The following is a 23,338-nucleotide window of genomic DNA, read 5'->3' as shown; positions in this document are numbered from 1 at the left end:
TATGATTAATTGATCAGAAATTAAACTTGTTCTTATTGTTGATAAAAATAGTTGTCCGATTCAATCTTTTTGCAATGCACCGATTCAAAAAACACTATTTCAGACCTGATGGTGGAACCCCAATGATTAGTAGTGATTTATGAGTAAATTTTGCCATGACTGCAAACCTAGGATATAAGTGATTAATTGATCTACTAGAGTATAAAAACTTTCTTTTGCCTATAGGGGAATTTCGGAGGTGCAGTCTTCAATCAAATAAATATCTGGAGATCCCAGGTAAGAAAAATTTTACTTAAGGTAGAGCAATAAAGAAAGGAAATAATAGAAAATGAATATTAAGTTAAAGAAACATATAAGATAAGATATACAGAGAAAAGAGCCCCCCCCCCCACGTTTACAGTCGCATATACACTTCTCCTGATCACTGTTCTGAAGTGTTTGCCAGAGCTCTGTTAGTGGTGTTGGGTCCAGGTCTGATAATGGTTAGAATGCCCAACACCCCAGGGAGGTAGAGTTGGACTTTGTACCCCACACACAATATATATATATATATATATTATTAAAAAGTTTTAATGACTGATACCGAGAAATAATGGTATATTTGAAAAGATACTACTAGTTTACTAGTTTTGTTGAATTGATCAACATCTTCAGGTATCACAATCAAAGAAATATATAAAAAATTACAGAGACTTAAAATTGCATTAACAGAACAAGTACAAAAGATAGCATGTTTGAAAACAAAATGTGAGCTTGAGTTCCAAATAAACGTAGACTACGTCGCTATACTGAACAGAGGCAACGTGTGCATCAGAGAGATTGAAACTTAGGCTGTTGTTGATATGGGAAGAATCTACAGAAATTTCTCTAGATTGGAAAATCTTTCTCTCGAGCTCATTATAGCACACATGGATGTTAGAAGTTTGAGTCCAGTTCACAATGTGTTGGAGAGATTGAAACTTAGGCTGTTGTTGATATGGGAAGAATCTAGAGAAATTTCTCTAGATTCGAAAATCTTTCTCTCGAGCTCATCATAGCACACATGGATGTTAGAAGTTTGAGTCCAGTTCACAATGTGTTGGAGAGATTGAAACTTAGGCTGTTGTTGATATGGGAAGAATCTAGAGAAATTTCTCTAGATTCGAAAATCTTTCTCTCGAGCTCATCATAACACACATGGATGTTAGAAGTTTGAGTCCAGTTCACAATTTGTTGGCGGCCTTCGTCTGAGTTAACTGAAAAGAGAACGTGGCTAGAGAGAGCACACTGGCTCTAGTCCTGTTGTATGTATATATACACACATACATACACACACAAGGCAAGCTTAATCTAATTTGAAATCAAGTGTGACAACACTTCTCACATCTATTTCTAATACAGAGAATATTAACAATAAGGCAATACATCTTTTGACTACTTGCATATGAGAAATATATGACCTCTGCATTAAATTCAACCTTGGTATCTCCACTGGGTGTGGCTCCCGCAGATAGCAATGAATTATCCAGATTCACAATACACAGGTTATTTCTTATTGAAAGGAAAAAAATATACAACCAGTTGCATGGGATTGCTATACGTTTCCCTTTACCTCCCCCTCTAGTTAACTTCTAGATGGAACATTTTGAAAACCAAGTACCCACACAGCTATAATTAAACCAATAGTTAAGTTGTGCTATGCTGATGATATGTTTGCTGTTTGGCTTCATGGCTCAGATACATTTTGGGTCCATCTTAACATCCCAAAATAAACTTCACCATGGAAAAAGAAAGTAACAATTGTCTCTTCTTTCTAGATACACTAGTGACACAACTTCCTAATGGCTCAAAAATATCCTTCTCCATTTACAGAAAACCCACTTATACAGGAAGATATTTAAATAAACAATCACACCACCACCACCTTTCCCACCATCGTAGTGTCCTCAAAACACTTTCTCACTGAGCCAGGGCAATTGGTTCAAATGACAAAACTCTTGAAACCTTTAACAACACCTTTTTGAGCTAATGCCCATATGAAATAGATAAAATACTGCATGCATCCCCATCCAACCTACACCCAACACAGGATCACAGCAAAACCATTTCCATCCCATATTAACAAAAGTCATCAGAAAAAATAGCCAAAGTTTACTGGAAATATGATCTCTGTGCCACTTTAAAACCTGTTCAGCTAGCTACCTTCATACATTCTCCTAGAGATCAACTGCATCCTCTTGAACATTCTGGAGTATATAAAGTTCCTTGTGTCTGCAGTTTAGCCTATTTTGGACAGACTGGTAAATCAATGCGTTGCTTAACGCTCAAAGCTGTATAACTGAGAGGAGACCTCCACATAGCCTTTAAAAGGAATGCGGAGAACTGACCAAGGCTTCTGACCTAATGTCCAATCCTCACCTTCTCGTGGTGCACCCTGTTGGGTATCTACTTGGATACTGAATGAACGAGGATGGGCTGGCAATTTGGGATTTAGCCGACCAAATTGTATTTTTATTGAATTAAAACCAATATACAAAATGATGGTACAACATGACAAAATTTCATGCCGGCTGGGGCATCGCATGGTTAAACAATGCCCCCCGTTGTTTTCGCCAGGGAACCATGGCAAAAAGCGAAAAGTCAGCTACTGGAACAAATCTGAAAATACACCCCAACTCAACATCACCAAAGTTAAAGATCAGTACTATCAACATAAGAAGCCTGAATGGCAAAGAAATGGAGCTAGCTGAGGAATTAGATAAGTACCATATCGACATAATAGGGGTGACTGAAACAAAAAAGACCAAAACTGGTGAGATCTTTCTGAACAATAAATACAAAATGTTATATTCAAGCAATAACAATCAAGGAAAAGGAGTAGCCATAGTATTCAACACAAAATACGAGGCTAATCTTCTTGAATGACAGGCAGTCTCAAGTAGAGTGATGTGGGCAAATATCAGAATGGGGAACTGGACAATGAGACTTATTTGTGTCTATGGTCCCACAGAAGGTTCTATTAAAGTAGAAGTGGAGGAATTCTTTGATGCTTTAGAAAAAGCAATTGACACAATGAAAAAGGAAAAGTTGGTCCTTGTTGGGGATCTAAATAGAATAGGAAATGATTGTCAGACATACAAATCTATTTTGGGAAAATTTGGAGAAAAGAGCAAAACTAATAATAATGGCAAATGGCTGTTGGATTTCTGCTCAGGACATGGATGTAATATCCCTTAACTTAAACAAGTTGATAGTGATGTTTTCTTCCTGGTGCAGGACACCAGAGTGTGCAGAGGATTTGAAATTGGAAGTGATTACTATTTAGTCTTGAGCAGGATAAAATTGTATTTCATATTGAAAAGAATAACACGTAAGAAACTTTTAAAGAGAATAAAAGTTGAGCAGCTATCGTGTGAACTGTAGAATTGTTGAAGAAAGGCTTGGTGAAGAACAAGCTGGATAAAATACACAAAGATTATTGAAGAAAAAATGAAAGAGTTTGAGAACAGGAACCAAACCTTGGAGATTCAGTGGCAAGGCTTGAAGAAAACCCTGATTGATTCAGCCAGAGGCATGTGGTGACGTCTGCAAGGAAAGAAAAATCAGAACTCCATGGTGGACACAGGAAGTTAAACAGGCAGTGAATGAAAAGAAAAAAGCATATCAAAAGTACGTGTCAAATAAGTCAGCTTGTGCTCTTGGAGAATACAGAGACAAATGTAAGAAAGCTAAACACTATAAAACTAGCTAAATAAAAGTCATAGAAGGACTTTGGCAAGAACATAGAAAATAAATATCAAGAAGGTGGTAAGATATTCTGGAGGTTGTTGAAGAAGCTTAGAAATGGAGGAAAGAGTGCTGTAAAAGGAGTTAGAGATGATAAAGGTGATATGAAAAGAGAAGAAAAAGATATCCTTGAAGTATGGAGTAATTGCTTCGAAAAATTGCTAAATGAAACAAGCAGTGATAGCACAGTGGTAAAAAACACTCAACAGGCATGCAGTCAGGAATAGATATCCATACTTGAAGTAGAAAAAGCTATCAAAAGGCTTGAAATGTGGAAAGGCAGCAGGAGAAGATGATACTCGACCAAAAATTCTGAAGTATGGTGGTATAAAAGTCTTACAGCGGCTGCACAACATAGTTCAGAAGGCCTGGACAGAGGGACAAATTCCTGATGATTGGAGTAGAGCTCTAATAGTACCCATATTAATAAAGGAAATAAAACTGAATGTGAGAATTACAGAGATATTTTCCCTACTGAGTGTTCTTGGCAAGATTTATGCAAGTATACTTGAGAAACTGGTTGAGAAGAATTGTGGAAGAAAAGCTTGGTGAAGAACAAGCTGGATTCAGGCCAAATAGAGGCTGTCAGGATCAGATCTTAACTTTACGACAAATAGTCGAGAAAGCATGGGAATATAACAAAGATCTGTATTTAAGTTTTGTTGATTTGGAAAAGGCATATGACAAGGTGCCAAGAGAGAAGCTATTCAATACGCTACAGTTATATGGTGTCAATGGGACATTATATCAAGCAATACCATGTCTTTATTTGAGTTGTAAGTCAGCAGTTAGAATTGAACGAAGTACAGGAAGATGGTTTAATGTTAAATCTGGTGTGAGACAAGGATGTACATTATCCCCTCTGTTATTCATTATCTATATGGATCACATTATGAAGGAATGTGGTATTAAACCTGATATCAAAATTGGAGATGTTAATGTCAGCTCTTTGCTTTATGCGGATGATGTTATACTTCTAAATAAATCCGCTACAAGTCTGCAAGATTCTCTGACTAAATTGAACAGCTGTTGTAATAGATATGGTATGAAGGTCAGCAATAAAAAGACAAAGACAATGAAAATAGGCAGAATCATTGAAAATGTCAACTGTGTTGTGAATGGAGAACCTGTGGAACAAGTAAAACATTTCAGCTACTTAGGAACGATTTTTAGTGAAGATGGTAAATTAAATATGGAAATATATAACAGAATCAACAAAGCTGGTATGGTAGGAAGTCAACTGAATAAATTCATATGGAATAAGAGAGAAATTAGTCAGAACACTAAATTAGCTGTATACTATCTTGTATACAGATAATTTAGTGTTCAAACTTCTAACTTATGGATCTGAGAGCTGGATCAGAAGTAAACCACCTGAGCAAAGACTAGAGACCGCAGATATGAGAATTCTGAGAAAGATTAGAGGCGTGAACAGACGGCATCAATGGCAATATCATATTATAAACGAGGATATTAGGAAAGAACTTGACATTGTTGGCATCCATGAGTGCATTAGCAGAGCTAATCTCCGGTGGTATGGTCACAAACAGAATGGACGAGGAAAGATTAGCAAAACAAGTGTTCTCTGCCAGGTTGGCAGGAAAACGACCCAGAGAAAGACCAAGATATAGGTGGAATGATACGGTACAAAGTTCCTTAGACGATAGAAATATAAGATCTGGTAATGTTAGAGTCTTGACAAGTAACAGACTGATTTGGAGAAAAATTGTAGATAGGAAGTTAGTAATGATGTAAATTTTTCATGTAGTGCTATCATATCCTGTACACCCCTTGAGGGTACATATCAGGAATTGGATGATGATGATGGTAAATCAATTAACATCCACCTTGAAGAACACAAAAATTACATCTGCGATCATCTGTATGGCATTTCGGTATTGGCAGACAATGCACTAGATACTCTTTCACATAGATCAGACGGAGTAAAACATCTATATTATATCATCATCATCAAATTCCTGCCATGTACCCTCAAGGGGTGTACAGGATATGACAGTACTACATGAAAAAATTACATCATTACTAACTTCCTATCTACAATTTTTCTCCAAATCAGTCTGTTACTTGTCAAGACTCCAACATTATCAGATCTTATATTTCTATCGTCTAAGGCACTTTGTACCGTATCAATCCACCTATATCTTTTGTCTTCCTCTGGGTCGTTTTCCTGCCAACCTGGCAGAGAACACTTGTTTTGCTAATCTTTCCTCTCCCATTCTATTTAAGTGACCATACCATCTGAGATTAGCTCTGCTAACGCATTCCTGGATGCTGACAATGTCAAGTTCTTTCCTAATATCCTCATTTTTAATATGATATTGCCATTGATGCCATCTGTTCACGCCTCTAATCTTTCTCAGGACTCTCATTTCTGCGGTCTCTAGTCTTTGGTCAAGTGTTTTACTTCTGACCCAGCTCTCAGATCCATAAGTTAAAATTGGTTTGAACACAGTCTATACAGCTAATTTAGTGTTCCGACTAATTTCTTTCTTATTCCATATGAATTTATTCAATTGACTTCCCACGATACCAGCTTTGCTGATTCTGTTGTCTATTTCTATATTTAGTTTACCATCTTCAGTAAAAATTGTGCCTAAGTAGCTGAAATGTTTTACTTGTTCCACAGGTTCTCCATTCACAACACAGTTGACATTTTCAATGATTCTGCCTATTTTCATTGTCTTTGTCTTTTTATTGCTGACCTTCATACCATATCTATTACAACAGCTATTCAATTTAGTCAGAGAATCTTGCAGACTTGTAGCGGATTTATTTAGAAGTATAACATCATCCGCATAAAGCAAAGAGCTGACATTAACATCTCCAATTTTGATATCAGGTTTAATACCACATTCCTTCATAATGTGATCCATATAGATAATGAATAACAGAGGGGATAATGTACATCCTTGTCTCACACCAGATTTAACATTAAACCATCTTCCTGTACTTCGTTCAATTCTAACTGCTGACTTACAACTCAAACAAAGACTAAGTATTGCTTGATATAATGCCCCATTGACACCATATAACTGCAGCGTATTGAATAGCTTCTCTCTTGGCACCTTGTCATATGCCTTTTCCAAATCGACAAAACTTAAATACAGATCTTTGTTATATTCCCATGCTTTCTCGACTATTTGTCGTAAAGTGAAGATCTGATCCTGACAGCCTCTATTTGGCCTGAATCCAGCTTGTTCTTCACCAAGCTTTTCTTCCACAATTCTTCTCAACCGTTTCTCAAGTATACTTGCATAGATCTTGTCAGGAACACTCAGTAGGGAAATACCTCTGTAATTCTCACATTCAGTTTTATTTCCCTTTTTATATATGGGTACTATGAGAGCTCTACTCCAATCATCGGGAATTCGTCCCTCTGTCCAGGCTTTCTGAACTATGCAGTGCAGCCACTGTAAGACTCTTATACCACCATACTTCAGCATTTCTGGTCGAATATCATCTACTCCTGCTGCCTTTCCACATTTCAAGCCTTTGATGGCTTTTTCTACTTCAAGTATGGATATGTATTCCTGACTGCATGCCTGGTCAGTGTTTTTTATCACTGTGCTGTCATCACTGCTTGTTTCATTTAGCAGTTTTTCAAAGTAATTACTCCATACTTCAAGGATATCTTTTTCTCCTGTTTTCATTTCACCTTTATCATCTCTAATTCCTTTTACAGCACTCTTTCCTCCATTCCTAAGCTTCTTCAACAACCTCCAGAATATTTTGCCACCTTCTTGATATTTATTTTCTATATTCTTGCCAAAGTCCTCCCATGACTTTTGTTTAGCTAGTTTTACACACTGTTTAGCTTTCTTACATTTGTCTCTGTATTCTGTAAGAGTAAAAGCTGACTTATTTGCCAGGAACTTTTGATATGCTTTCTTCTTTTCCTTCACTGCCTCTTTAACTTCCTGTGTCCACCAGGGAGTTCTGATTTTTTTATCTTTGCACACAACCTCACCACATGCCTCTCTGGCAGAATCAATCAATGTTTCCTTCAGAGTTTGCCACTGAATCTCCAAGGTTTGATTCCTGTTCTCAAACTCTTTCATTTTCTTTTCAATAATATTTCTGTATTTTAGTCTACAGTTTACATCTGAGAGCTGCTCAACTTTTATTCGCTTTAAAACTTTCTTACATGTTATTCTTTTCAATATGAAATTCAATTTTATCCTGCTCAAGACTAAATAGTGATCACTTCCAATTTCAAATCCTCTGTACACTCTGGTGTCCTGCACCAGGGAGAAAACATCACTATCAACAATAACATAGTCAATGAGACTTTTCTTATTCCTAGCCTCTTCTCTCCATGTGAATTTGTGCACATTTTTATGTTGGAACATGGTGTTAGTAATAACCAGTCCATGTCCTGAGCAGAAATCCAACAGATATTTGCCATTATTATTAGCTTTGCTCTTTTCTCCAAATTTTCCCAAAATATTTTTGTATGTCTCGCAATCTATATTATATAGAAATCGTTATAGGTCTGAGAGACTATTTTTAGAATCAGCATCAGCTATGAAGTACTCTCTCTTAACCTTAGTAAGTATGGTTGTATTAATTTACCATAGATCTGGGAGTCTATCATTTTAAGACCAGATAGCCTGACTTCTCTAAATTAATTTTATGGTTGTCTGACCCATAGATGGCACTATGTAAGTCATTAGTTTTGTTTCAATTTGAATTGTTTTCCACAATTACTTAGTTCAGTGCTGTGTGCTTTTCACAGTTATAATTGTGCTTTGATGACACTGGGTAGAAAACCAGTAAAATATTAGTGAGTTTAATAAATGTGCTTTTCCTCTCATGACATTGTATATACTGTGAAGCATTATCCATGGTTATCCTTAGGAAATTCTTACTAGAAAAAACTTGAAGAAACCACAAGAATGGTTTGTTATAGTAGATAGTTTGCTGTAGGGGATGTTCTTTAGGATGTGCCTATGCAAGCATTGGTTAGTACATTTAAATAGTTTTATAATGGTATTTACTACACCAAGCTGATTTTCGTTTATTCTGCATGCTGCCTTCTGCACCCTCTAGCATATATATCAAAGATGCCCTTCCCATCTATTATGCAAAAAAACCTTTATACGGGCTTTTCAAATAGAAGGCGAGCTATCCAATTTCATACAAGGGTGAAAGTTTTTCTGAAAACTCAAGTTCTTCATCTCATAAAATAGGCAAGAAGAATACATACAATTTACAGACATAAGTCACTGTCCTCGTAGCCTTAAATTTGCTTTGCCCATAAATCCAAAACAACTAACAACCAATCCAGCAGTTATCCTCACAGTTAAAATCATTCATAATGGTGGTAGTCCTTGTGTCCATAAGATTTATCTGTCTATGCAGTTCACAGTTTTCTTCAAATGATATTGGTTTCTAGCAGTACCCAATTGTGTATTCTGTCCTGTTAATCATTATCTCGAACCAGCTTCAAACCCATTTCCTGTATTACTCATACTATACCACCACCATTACAGACTTATGCCTTGGTTGGATTTAATTCTTTGGCATCATTAGAAGTAATAACCACTTTCTTGTTTGTCTTCTCTGAATAAAGTGAACCTATAACATTCTATTTCTGTAACAATACCCACCTCTGTCAGCTAGGTCTCACTAATGCCTATAAGTTTTCGTTTAATTACAACTACCAATGCTAAGAACTCCTCACCTTTATTCCTGATCTGGTTCAAACAGGAAGCTAGTGTTGAATCTTGAACCAAATCCACCTCACGATTTGCAGTTTACACTCATCATTCTTGAAAAAACAAATCCTGCATTTTTGGGGGTCATTCATAACAAGATATCTTCTCTCTGTCTGTCATTGCACTCAGAATTACTACTACTTAATTTAATGTTGAAAGTTTATTTTTCGCTTGGTTAGACTATAATAAATTTAGTTTAATCCTTTATCCAAGTGTGAGCACACAAAGTTTGCACCTGAAAATATCTTCAGGACTGGGGTAAGGTAGTACAATACCTGGCAACTCGTAGCAAAGGTGGAGCAAGTCGTTTAATTACAACTACCAATGCTAAGAACTCCTCACCTTTATTCCTGATCTGGTTCAAACAGGAAGCTAGTGTTGAATCTTGAACCAAATCCACCTCACGATTTGCAGTTTACACTCATCATTCTTGAAAAAACAAATCCTGCATTTTTGGGGGTCATTCATAACAAGATATCTTCTCTCTGTCTGTCATTGCACTCAGAATTACTACTACTTAATTTAATGTTGAAAGTTTATTTTTCGCTTGGTTAGACTATAATAAATTTAGTTTAATCCTTTATCCAAGTGTGAGCACACAAAGTTTGCACCTGAAAATATCTTCAGGACTGGGGTAAGGTAGTACAATACCTGGCAACTCGTAGCAAAGGTGGAGCAAGATCCAATCACTCCTATCACAGTATCTCCCATAATGCAAAACATTATGGGAGATATTATACTTAATTTAATGCATGCATTAAATTAAGTATAATAAATGCTTTCATGCAACTATCCAGACATGTCTAATTTCACTGGTAATTCACAATAACTCTTTCACAGCATTTTCTCGAAGTGGCTGATACCAAACCATTCAAGTGCAATTCACATTGCATGCACAAATCCTTTCAACCATTGAAATCACCCCATACATCTACATGTGGCATACCATTTCTCTTACATAATATACTTACTGACTCATTTGCAATAGCCTCTCCTCCTCAGTTTACTCCTCTCCCCACCTAACAACTCTTCATATCATCATCTCTCATACCTTTTCTCTTTTCAAATCATTCATTCAGCATAACCAGTACAATCATATCACCCACTCATTCCACTTGCTTACATGTTTTCATTGCTTGTTCATTCAGTATATCACCATATTTTTTTCATCAATTTCCAATTTCTTCATCATTCCCTAACTTCTTCATATATTTTGTTTCCTCTCCTGCTATTTCTTGAGTGCTTTTCTAGTCTCTCAAACTCATGTAACATTGCACACCACTTGTTGAAACCTCAAAATTTTCACCATTTTTTTTTTCTGAAGCTTTTTTTTTCCTGTTTCTTTCATATCTCCTTTCACACCAATGTTATCTTGCATTCTAATAGCTCCATTCTCATTTGTTACATTCAACAGTTTATTCTCCTCAAGCTGCCTAAGTATCACACAGTTTGCATATTCTAATGCCAATGCCTCCTATTTTGCATAAACTATTCACATTTGCCAATGCATACATTCCACACACAACACTACATCAGATGAAATTTTTAAAGATTTTGAACTCAAACTAAGTATTTTCTACTTTCCCTACTCTATACTTCACAAACACTTTATTAATGCATATTGATAACTATATAATAAATGATCAACTATGTACACAATTAAAACACTTAAATGCATTAGCAATAAGAACACTCAGATTAATTAATAATTGATAAAAACTCAGAATGCTAAATATTTAAAAAAAAATAATTTATCTTAAGAACAACAAAAATGAATATGACTTACGAACTGCACCTTATAGTACTATATACAATATTCCAAATATTAACTAAATATCTAAGCTTAAACTAAAGAAACCAAACACAATCTATAAAGCAAATCATTACAGGCATATGCTGGTCATGCAAAACATCAGGTTCCAAGATGCTATTGTATACTGAATTTCACTGCATAGCGAATCATTCTTTTTTTTTTTCCCCCCAACTTGTAGATACATGTTGGAAAAAACGTGTAATGGTTAAATAACATTTTTAAGCAGTCATATGTATGCATAAATGACATAAATAAAGTATTTATTTACATAAGATATGCAAATGAAAAAGTTATTCTAAATAGCTTGGTCTAAGAGAACACGCCAAACAGTCCATTAAAATTTTGCCATCTCGGGAATAAGATTGTCATGTTTATGGACAACTGTAACATTAGCTAATATAGTACTCTTCACTTAGAGCAGGGTTTCCAGGTTACTAATCTTTAGCCCATCCATGATACTAATGTACTAACACAGGCATACAACCATTGAGTGGGATTTGTACTAAAAAAAAAAAGATCTGATTTATTAATTGCTATATCTAGTATTTCAGAATCCTAAAGAAATGATATTGAGCCATTACTGCAGTGATGATGCAAAGTTAAATGTATATGATAATTAATGTTGGGTGATGAATTTACATAACAGTCGACAAGTAAATACTGATACAAAGCTCAATTCAAAATTGAAAGGGTAAAAATACCTTTGGTCTAGTGATGATATCTATTTGTTCTCCACGATACATAATAGGAATTTGAACTGACAGGCGATTCTGTAGCCACGTGTGAATTCCAGGAAACATCATTCCTCCTCCAACAACTAAAACACAGGTGTACATTTTCCTTTTCAGCTCTTCTGAATCTGTAAATTTATAGACTCCTTAGAGTGAATCACACTTCAGAATGGAATAAAGAGAATTTGTATTTGAAGTTGTTGCAGAATGTTGTTGTAAAAATATTGAATGAAATGAAGGTTTTCAGAATTTTAAATATTTCATAAAATTATAATAAATAAAACGACATAGAATTCTCCCTCTACAATCATCTGTTATGATTATTCCAACAATAACAATGCACATTCTAAGAAATAAACAAGGATATTTTATTATTTATTTACTGAAACTTACTACTGAACTAGTTTTTCTCATGCTAGAAAATCTGAAAGCTTTATCAGGGTTTATAATAAGCGCAAAAATATAGATACCAACAAAGTTGTCCACACATTGAAAAATCATAAATTAAAGATGAAAGAAATTATATTCTTGGTTTAATCCTTTATCCAAGTGTAAGCAAACAAAGTTAGCACATGAAGTAACTTCAAGACTGGGCAACTCATATATAGAGGCTAATGACTTCACCTCACTTGACTTAGTATTCCATAATGCAAAGCACATATCCTTACGGACATGTATAATGCTATGTATTATGGGAAGAGTCACTATCCAGACCAGTTTCAGCCTTTATTGAAGTATCATCAGTGGGAGCCAGACCCAGAAGTGATACCAAAGTTGAAGTAATGCAGTTTTTGCTTACACTTGGATAAAGGATTAAACAAGAACATAATTGCTTGGCATCTTTAATTTATAGTATAATCAAGTGGAAAAACTATCAATGCTAAAAGATCGTTGTAAAAGGAAATAAATCCATGGATTTCAGGTAATAAAGAAAGAATATGTTGAGCATAAAAGAAAGAAAGATCTGACTTGGCCAATCACACTAGCCATACAGTAAACCAGGATATTTCTACCATGCATTTTCAGAAGAAAACTTTTATTCCAGACTTCTAAAATAACCCATTAGTTATCCATTCACATGGAGCACAGTAATTTTGTTACCCCCCCCCCAACACACACAGGAAGCAATTTTGTGGAGCCTCTGTAGTTCAGTTGGTTTAGGCAAGCCCTTTAGCTGGAAAGACCTGGGTTTGCATCTCGTCTCTAAAGTGATGCACCTTTATCAGGTTTTTTCCCAATCAAATGGTGTGTCAGTCTCATATGGAATTGAAGGGTTTCCCCTCCTGGAAACTGTTTTTTTTTGTATGAAGATTCGATAATAAGAGGTACACTAAATGAGAATATGACAAAAGCATGTTTCCTAGGTGCAAAGATTAAGGATGTTAGCGAAGCTGTTAGTTTGCAGAAAGGAGAAGTGACAGTTGAATTTTTAAGCAGAAACAAATAATTTGAAAGGGGAGAAATATGCAATGAGAGAGGATATGAAAGCATTATTGAAAGAAGTGAAAATGAAGGGTAAGGAAGTATATATTCTGAATCCGTTGCCTTGGTATGATAGGAAGTGTTAAGAAGAAGGTCCATGATTGTTAATAAGAAGATTGTGCAGGAGGAATGGTGTGCAGTTTATAGATGTATGGAGTGAATTTGATGAATGAAAGGACTTATATATGCCTGAGGAACTACATTTGAATTGTTTTAGAGTTAGATGTTTGGAAAAAGTGTTGTTTAGTAAGAGTTTGAAAGTGTGAAACTAGGGAATCTAGAGATATTAGAGGGGATCCAATCAAGCATGTGTCTGGCTACCCCAGGATATGTGAGTGTGAGTACAGAAATGATTATACAATACTGAATGCAATTTCACATATTTCAGATTCAAATTGGTTAGTAATGACATTAGAAAAGGGTAATTGTGGATCCAAGGGGATGTTGAAATGCATGTGAGTGAATGCCAGAAGCATCGAAAAAAAAGGAGAGGAGTTTTGGGCAATGGTCAGCTCAACTTGGCCAAAAATTATAGGCATCGGTGAGACCTGGTTGAAAGAAAATGATATAGTTACAGGGATGGAATGTACTGGGTATTGTATTTTCAGAGAGGATAGAGGGGAATAGAACAGGAGGTGGGGTACTGCTGATGATAGCTGAACAACTACAACCAACAAAATTAGATATTAAAGAGGATTTTAGTTCTGGGAGAGATGGTTCATTTCAGGCTCTCTGGTGTGAGATAGAAGCCAATGAGACAATATATTGTTGGTTGCTGCTATAGACTAGGTATCTACATCTTTCTGTGGACCATGTATCAGCAGATTGGCATGAGTGTAGTCTGAATAATTATTATGGGAGACTTCATGGCAAAATTGAAATGGAATTTATATAGTTGCTAAGAAATATTTACCTGAAACAACATAAGAGACCAGGGGTTTGAGAGTGCTGGATCTGGCAACAGCATCAGAAGATGTATCCATAACCAAGATAGCCACACACTCTCTCTCCAATTGGGGAAAATGATCATGCAGTCTTGTTCTGGGAAATTGCTAAACATGAAATTCTCTGTCCAGAAAGGGTTTATGCTGAACTATAAAGCTGCAATTATGATGGACTTAGGAGACATCTTAGAGCAGTGCCTAAGATGGCTTGATAAGCTACAAGGAAAGAATGTCAGTAGTGCATGGGAAGTTGACAGAGATTGTTTGAGAGAAGCAGTATCAGACTCCATACCAAAAGTCAGGAGGATAAACCAAGTGGGAATTAAATGGATAAGTAGAGATATAAAGCAAGAGCTGCAAAAAAAAAAAAGAAAAGAAAAGAAAAAAAAAGAAAACACGGTGGAGAGAATATAAAGAAAAGGTGATCAACATATTCATCAGCAGTGCAAGCATGAAGAGTGACTAGTATGGTAAGAAAACCAAATCAGATTATGAAACAAAATTAGCTAAGCAAGCCAAACTAAATCCAAAAGAGTTTTTTTGATGTATAGCAAAGTCAGATGAAGAATGACTAAGGGAGGATGACTTTAATCAATGCTGATGGTAGGAAAGTGACAGAAGCAAAAGAAATAGTTGAGTTACTGAGTGATCACTTTGTAAAGTTGAAAACAATAAATTTTAAAGATTTAAAGATTTGTAAAGTTGAATCATCCAGGTGGAGATTTTGCAGCTGTTGATATGACAGACACTATGTCAGAATTGAGGTAGATGAACAGGAAGTGATCAGCATATAAAAAAAAAAAAAAAAAAAAAAAAAAAAAAAAAAAAAAAAAAATCAATGTGAATAGAGCAATGGGATTGGATAGCTCATGTTGGTCTGTGTGCATTGTGAATGCACAAGAGAACTAGCAGTGTATTTCTTGAAGTTTTTGAATCTAAGTATCAGCTTTGGCAAGGTTCCAAGGGAAGGGAAAGAGAGTAAGATAGTTTCATTACATAAATGTGGTGCAAAAGTAGTAACAAATCACAGACCAATTAATATCTCAATAGTGGTGATTAAAGTATTGGAAAAGTTGGTTCAAAGTAAAATCCAGCAGTGGGTGAAAAGGAATAGTTCCCTTAGTAATTTAGTCAAATTTTGAAATGGAGTTATAGAAGAATTAGATAAGGGAAATGATTACACCATGATACTGCTAAAATTTGCAAAGGCATTTGACAGAATAACATATGGAAAATTGTTACAAAAGTTGGAGCAAATGTGAATGGATATGACACTCACAGCATGGTAGGGGAATGGCTGACAGACAGACATAGTATGGAGTGTTGGTTTCTATAAGGAGAGTGACTAGTGGAGTGCCTCATATTTCTGCAATAAGGCTACTACTCTTTAATTTGTATATATGATATAGGAAAAAATTCAGGTGAGAGGGGAGTTCAGTTGATATCTGTCATTTAGCAATATCAGATTATCTCACATTATTTTTTTTTTTATTTTTAGCAGCAGCCAATTTTGAATAAAATAAATAAATAAAAAGGAAAGGATAATTTATAGTTTTATTGATTGCATTTCCTAAATGTATAATGGAAATGCATTATTTCTTGTAACCAGAAATTTCTTTACTTAATGTTACGTATAAAAGTAATCTTTGTATAGTTACAGCCCATCACAAACTGTTTAATTGTGATATTTATTTGTAAAAAGGACTCGCTTCTGATTTAGTTTTTTTTTTATTTCTGTATCGTAACCTTGAGAGAAGAAAATATTGAACTTTCTGACAACATTCTCACACCATTAAAACAAGCCACTTTTGTGTCACCACCATGTTATTTGCAGTCCTAGTTAGTAGTGCACTTGTACAAAGTTCCAAAGAGGAAGTTGAATTAGTGAGAGAGAGAATAACAGAACAGCTGTTGCATGGATTAAAACAGAAGCAACATTCTGAAAAGTTGGAGTTTAGGAGATAAACAGAATTTAAAGGAATTCTTAAGCCAAAAAAGGTGGAAAAAGTGTTATAAGAGAAACAAGCAGTTATCCAAAAATTAACAGATGAATTTCTTTCAAAAGAAGTTAGCTATAGTTAGATAAAAGTGATATATAGTTTCTCCCAAAGTCAAGGACAGTTCCTTTTGATATGTTATGCAGCAAACATATTCTAGTTAAACGCTACAAAGATGAAAGAAATTAATTCTTTGTGTTCAAGGATAAGGAAGAAGTTTCAAGGAAAAAGGAACTTTAAAATTACCTTTGTATTTCAAGAAAATAGAAAAAGGAACTGACATTGCAGAGAATATATGAAAGAAGAAATACATCTTTCTTAAGAAAAGTTGAGCACAAATTATCTTTTTTTTGCTTTCAAAGAGAAACAGGTATGGGCTAATTAGATTTCTATGGCTACTGTTTAGAACATAAGAAACTATGCCTCATAAGTTTTTGTATATTCTTATCAAATCCTGTGATCTTGAAGAGAAGACAAGAAATCTTGTGTGATATTTATGTTCTTTAACTCTGTTGTTAAGCTTGTGTCCTTTTCTCTTTAAGAGATAACTTTTTATTTATAACTCAAACTTGTATATAGCACTTGCAAAACAAACATTTTACATAGACAACTTTAGGCATATGATCTGGGACGATGGTGAAATTGAATCCTTTAAGTATTTCAGTATATTTAATTTTAATTAAATGTTTGAATGACCAAATATAATCTAAACAATGAACAGACTCGATGATATGAAGCAAAAGGTACGTTATTTTGAGAAACTCAAATGTAAAAAAGCTACACTTCTAAACCATCTAACTTTCTTAAAAAGATACAGAAACTTTAACATTATTCCCAAGTTTAACATTTAAAAACAATTCCACTCAAGAAGAGCGAAACGAATATATACTAAGGCATCTCTGGCCCTACTACGTGAAAGAATACAACAGGTCAGATGTGAACTTAACAGAATAGACCTTTCGTGCTTCCGACTTTTTGAAGTTCGTCCTGCATGAAGACCAAGCCTTCATGCAGAGACGAACAAGTTGTTGTTCCTCTGTATCGAGCCTTGATAAGACCCCATCTGGACTTCCGTGCCCAGCTATGGGCACCAGGGTTTCTTCGTGATGGGGAGGAAGTGGAGAGGGTCCAGAGACGAGTGACCAAGATGATAGCAGGTCTGTGGAATGAACCTTATGAAAATAGGTTGAAGATTTGTGGGTTGCAGAAATTGGACGATAGGCGAAGGAGGGGTGATATGATTGAGACATTCAAATTACTGAAGGGTTTTTATAAGATTGATCCAGAAGATATTTTTGAAAATATGACTGGTGGTGGGAGGACTAGGGGCCATGCATGGAAGCTGGGCAAGAGCGTGGTTGACAAGGGTGTTAGAGCTAGGTTCTTTACTTGGAGAGTGGTAAATGAGTGGAATAAGCTTCCAGAGTCTGTTGTGGGTGCTACAACCGTGAATGAGTTCAAGGCAAGGTATGATTAGATACTGTGTGAATGTTGAATAGTTGTTCTTGACATGATGTTAGGGCCTCCCTCGATGAGTCTGTCGACTCCTTGGAGTTTCCCGGAACAATAATAATAATAATAATAAAGTTATTTCTAATAACACAGAGAACAACTCATGGACACTTCTAGATAAGATGATTTACAACAGTTTCAACAAAACTTTTCTAATTAGTAAAAAAACTCGAATAAAAAAATTCAACATGCTATATGAAAAGTATTACAACTCTGGACCAAGCCTCCCTGATGAAAAAGTGATTTTTAACCTTTCGGACCATATATTGACACAACCAGAAACTGAAATACTTAAGAAAGGATTCTATTTCACCATCACCCCAGATCATATTCCTAAGGTCGACATCATCAGTAACATAGAGAAAGCACTCTCATCCTTTCCAGAAACAATGGCAAACAATGTGAGATTAAAAAGTGCTATTATCCTTTCAACTTCAAAGTCTCCTAACCTAAACATGACACCCCAAGAAAAAAAGAGCTCTCTCAAACTTGAAAAAGGATAAACAAATAACTATCTTAAAAACAGACAAAGGTAATGTCACAGTCATTTTAAACACTAAGGACTACATAGCCAAGATTGCAGAATTACTATCAGATTCATCAACGTATCACATATTAGAGTCGGACCCAACATGGAAAAACCACAGGGACACTAATAACTTATTACGGAACATGATTAGTTGGTCCACAGACTTGCAACAGAATCTGAAGTCACTAAACCTATTGATGCCATGACTGTATGGAACCCCAAAAGTCCACAAAAGTGGACTTCTGCTATGCTCGATCATTGACGGAAGAAATGCTCCCACATATTTATTGTCCAAACATCTCTCCAGCCTCCTAAAAGGACATATCAGAAAATCGGACAATTACATTAAGAATTCAAAGCACTTTATTGAAAAATTGAAAAACATCTTGATCTTAAAGACAGACATTCTTGCTAGCTTTGACGTGGTATCTTTATTTACTAACATCCCAGTAGAAGAAGTTATCAGTATCCTATACAATCTCTTCCCTGAAGATACAGCTCACCTTTTTCATCATTGCCTTAAATCTAATTATTTTAAATGGAATGAAACGATATATGAACAACTAAATGGCTTAACTATGGGCAGATCTGTTCATGGAAAAGCTAGAAATAGACATCCTCTCAAAATTAGACCCAAAACCTGTAGTGTGGTGGAGGTATGTAGATGACGTCTTCATAATTTGGAGGGACACAAAAAACAGCTCTTTTGGACTTTTTAACCATAATTCTTTTCAAAAATAAAATTCACTTTGGAACTGGAAAAAGATAATCAACTACTTGATTAGGGTATCCAAAAATGGATACCCTAATCAAGAAACTAGCAGATGGACATATCAAACTAATGGTCTACTGCAAACCAACACACACTGAACGCTACCTTCTTTTCAAATCAACTCGCCATATTTCCCAGAAGCTCAGCATAATACATATGCTCAAAAATAGAGCCACAACATCACCTCAGAAGAAAAAGAACTCTATGATGAAATTACTCATATATCAGACATTAATAAAAAATGCCAATCCAAGGAATTTAATCAACAAGATTCTTCATAGACCCCCCCCCCCAACAACAACAACCTACCATCACTTAATACAGTTCATCCATAGTTATTCCTTATGCAGGTATGTCCGAAAAGATCGCAAAACTTTTTAAAACCCTTTCAACATCAGAGTTGCGTTCAAACCGGTCAAGACTGTGTCACATTTTAAGATCGCCAAGATATTAATGCTTTTTTCAAACACGCTGGAGTGTACATTCCATGTGCTTGTGGTCTAAACTATATAGGACAGACATCGAGAAGCCTTGAAATCCAAAAAAAATAACATAAGAAATGTCAATAACAACAGAACAGACAAATCAGGTCTAGCCCATCATTTTGCAATTACTAACCATACCATTGATTGGAATAGCAGCTCCATGCCTTACCTAGAAGAAGATTTCTGTTGTAGAAATTTCAAGGAAGCCATTGTAGTCCTCCGTTCTGGAGAAAATATTAACAGAAACCAGGGAATGATAATAGCTGACATATGGAAAACCTTAATAAGATCACTCAGTCTGCCAGAATTTAATTTCACTCAAAACTACAGAATGTGCTCTCATAACAGTGACTAACACAAGACACTTCACGCGTGTAATGTTACGCATTCTGTTTTAATGTTTAATTTATACAATAGTGTTACTCCATTTTCTCTGTACTAGCCACTTTGAGTTTTTTTCTCTTACCGTTATAAGCCCCGAAGAAGCCGGACAGCCACATTGGCGAAACTTGTTGGTATTAGATGTTTATAAATCATGGTCAATTAAAGACCAATATATATTTCATTTTAATTAAGGATGTTTATTTTGTATAACAGTTGTAACACTTCACCAAGCACCAGGTGTGGATTATACACCAGAGAAGAGATAACCTGTAAAGAGCTTAAAGAATCTGTATAACTTACGCATTTTTGTTAGGAGTTTTGTTTTATATGTATAAGTGAGAGCTAAATGGCATGCAACTCCACTGTATAATTACTACAATTGGATGGAGATCATGATATCAGGAAACACAGCAGCACTGCCAACAGAGATTTCTGATCTTGGGGACCATCAAAATAGATGGACAAGAAATCAGAGTGAACTGCTCTGTGGGCATTAAACAGTTGAAGGTAGATAGATGAGTTGTATAAGAGTTTTGTAGTTGACTGAGTAAAAGATTACAAGATGGGGTGTAAGCCTGCCAAAAGGACGAATGGCAGTCTGACGTCTGTGATATTGAGCTTTGTGACGTAGGCAAAAGAATCTGGTTCATATAGGGTGATCAGGAAGGAACTTTATTTTTTGGTTGTACTTGAGCGATAAATATTTTCGTCTGAGTGATAAAGAGGGTTCATTTGATTCTACATAAAGACTTTGAATGGGTGATGAGCGAAAGACACCAGTAGCTATTCAGATACCCTGATGGACAGGTTCCAACAACTGCTGTGTGCTCTTCCTTGAACTATAAACCTGGTATTCATAATCAAGTTTTGAGTGAACAATAAATGCGTAGTAAAGAACTTCAATCAGCACCCCATTCAGTAGAGGATAGGGTGCAGAGGTTATTCAAGGTTTTTTTTTTTTTTTTTTACACTTTTCCTGAAGATGACAAATGTGCATAGAGAATGTTAGTGTTCTGTCAAAGAACAGTCCCAGAAATGTGGCCTCTTGTGCTACTAGGATATTAGTTTGTCCCATTCTTAAACCAGGATCAGGGCAAGTTTCTGGCAGAAGTGCATACAGATGATCTTCTCTACCGAAAGCTTGAATCCATGGCAATGAGCCCAGGAAGAGACATGATTGATTGCTTGTTGGAGTTGCCTTTCAATTACCCTCATATTGCAAGAATGACAAATCGTGAAGTCATCAACATAAAGGCAATTGCTTATTGTAGGAGGAAGCTGTTCAGTGATTGAGTTCACTTTAACAGCAAAGAGGGTCACACTTAAGACAGAGCCTTGAGGAACACCCTCTTGGTAATATGCCTGAGATAACATACTTCCCACTCTGACTTGGAAGACTCGACTGGAAAGAAAGTTTTTAATAAAAATGGGTAGGTGTCCCCTCAAACCTAGACTGAAGAGGTCTTTTAATATACCATATCTCCAGACTGTGTCATAAGCTTTTTCAATGTTGAAGAACACTGAAACTACATGTTCTTGTTTCAGAAAAGCATCTCTTATACATATTTCTAGGTGAATCAAATGATCCAAGGTTGATCAGCATTTACAAAAGCCACATTGTGTGTTGGAAAGAAGTTTGTTTCTTTCTAGGTACCAGAGGAGCCTTGCGTTTACCACTTTTTTCCAAGATACATAGAGAGCTAGTCAGAGAGATTGGCAATAATTATTAGCCTGTGTTGGATCTATACCTGGTTTGGGGATAGCAATGATAACTGACTTATGCCAAGAGTCTGGAAACTCTTCCTCTAAATATTCTGTTATATAATAAGAGTAGAAGATCCATAGAAGATGATGGGAGGTGCTTTATCATCTCATAATGGAATATCATTAGGGCCTACTGCACTAGGATGAGATAGCAAATGAGCTCTTTTGAGTTCCTCTTTAATAAATGGTTTTAAATGGTTTGTTATATGGCACTATGTCTTTGGTACAGAAGCTTAATCATTGTTTCTCTTGTTGCTCTTTTAGTTTTAAAATTCATGGGGATGTGAAGCTGTTGCTGAGATTCTGGTGAAGTTTTTGCCCAAAATGTCTGCAATAGTTTTGGGATCAGCGATGATACATGCATTATGTTGCAAAGTAGACAGCTGATGTCTTCTGTATTTACCTTTCATCTTCTGGATTTTATCCCATACAGTTTTTGCACTAGTTGTTTGATTGATCAATGATGTAAATTGGATTGAAGATTGTTTTTGACTCTTACGTCTCACATAACGTGCTTTGGCCTGAGCACACTTAAAAGCTATTAAGTTTGATGTGGTGGGATATCTATGAAATAGATATCCCACCACATCAAACTTAATAGCCCATGTGTTGGTCTTTTTTGGCTGTCTAGCATTCTGGGTTCCACCAAGGCTACAGATAGAGTAGAAATCAAGATTATGTTCTTGGGATGTTTGCTGGTTGTGGTCTCTAGCTTCATCTATTTCCTAGAGTACAGTGTCATCAATGTGATACACAGCTTGTAATCTATTTTTCCCAAAATGCATAATTTTACATTTCTCCACATTATCTATTGCCGTCAGCCTATTTAAATAGTCTCCCGCAAGCTCTCCACATCGCCTTGATTAACTATTCTCTACTTAATTTCACATCATCAGCAAACAACTGAATATTTCCTTTCAGGGTATTTCCTATATCATTTATGTACAAATTAAACAGCAATGGTCCCAGCACTGAACTTTGAGGCACAACACTAGTCACCTGTTTTGGCCTCGATTTTGATTCACTTTTTGATAACTGTCAAGCAGCCACCTCTTATCCACTTAACCAGTATCATGTCCATCCTCATTTGTTCTAATTTGCATAACAGAGTCCCATGTGGTATTCTGTCAAATGCCTTTGCAAATCCAGCAAAATCACTGTGTAGCCATTTCCTTTATCCAACTTGGCTGTTATCCTATTATAAAAAAGTTAGTAAATCACTAAGACATGACCAACCCTTCACAAAGTCATACTGACCCTCATACAGTATCATATTTTTATCTACCCATTCTTGAATTCTCTTTTTGATCAATTTTTCTAGTACTTTTACCACTATGCCTGAGATACTGATTGGTCTACAATTTGCTACTGCAGTCTTAGATATATATACATATACATAGACAAGCTATATTACATTTCAAG

General features: G+C 35.7%; 1 protein-coding gene across 1 annotated transcript in view; it reads right to left on the bottom strand.

The window, feature by feature from the left end:
- Positions 1–23,338, bottom strand: part of Arp8 (Actin-related protein 8) — a 156,034-nt gene that overhangs the window by 12,347 nt on the left and 120,349 nt on the right. Inside the window, exon 12 of the mRNA XM_090413311.1 lies at positions 12,018–12,175. Coding sequence (XP_090269437.1) covers positions 12,018–12,175 — 158 coding nt within the window. The remainder of the gene's footprint in view (positions 1–12,017; positions 12,176–23,338) is intronic.

The sequence above is a fragment of the Typopeltis vanoorti genome, chromosome 24 (assembly GCF_054136105.1).
Source record: "Typopeltis vanoorti isolate ZY-2024b chromosome 24, IOZ_Tvanoo_1.0, whole genome shotgun sequence".
Taxonomy (NCBI): Eukaryota; Metazoa; Arthropoda; class Arachnida; order Uropygi; family Thelyphonidae; genus Typopeltis; species Typopeltis vanoorti.
Note: the sequence above shows the minus strand (reverse complement) of the source record. Positions and strands in the feature narration are given on the sequence as shown.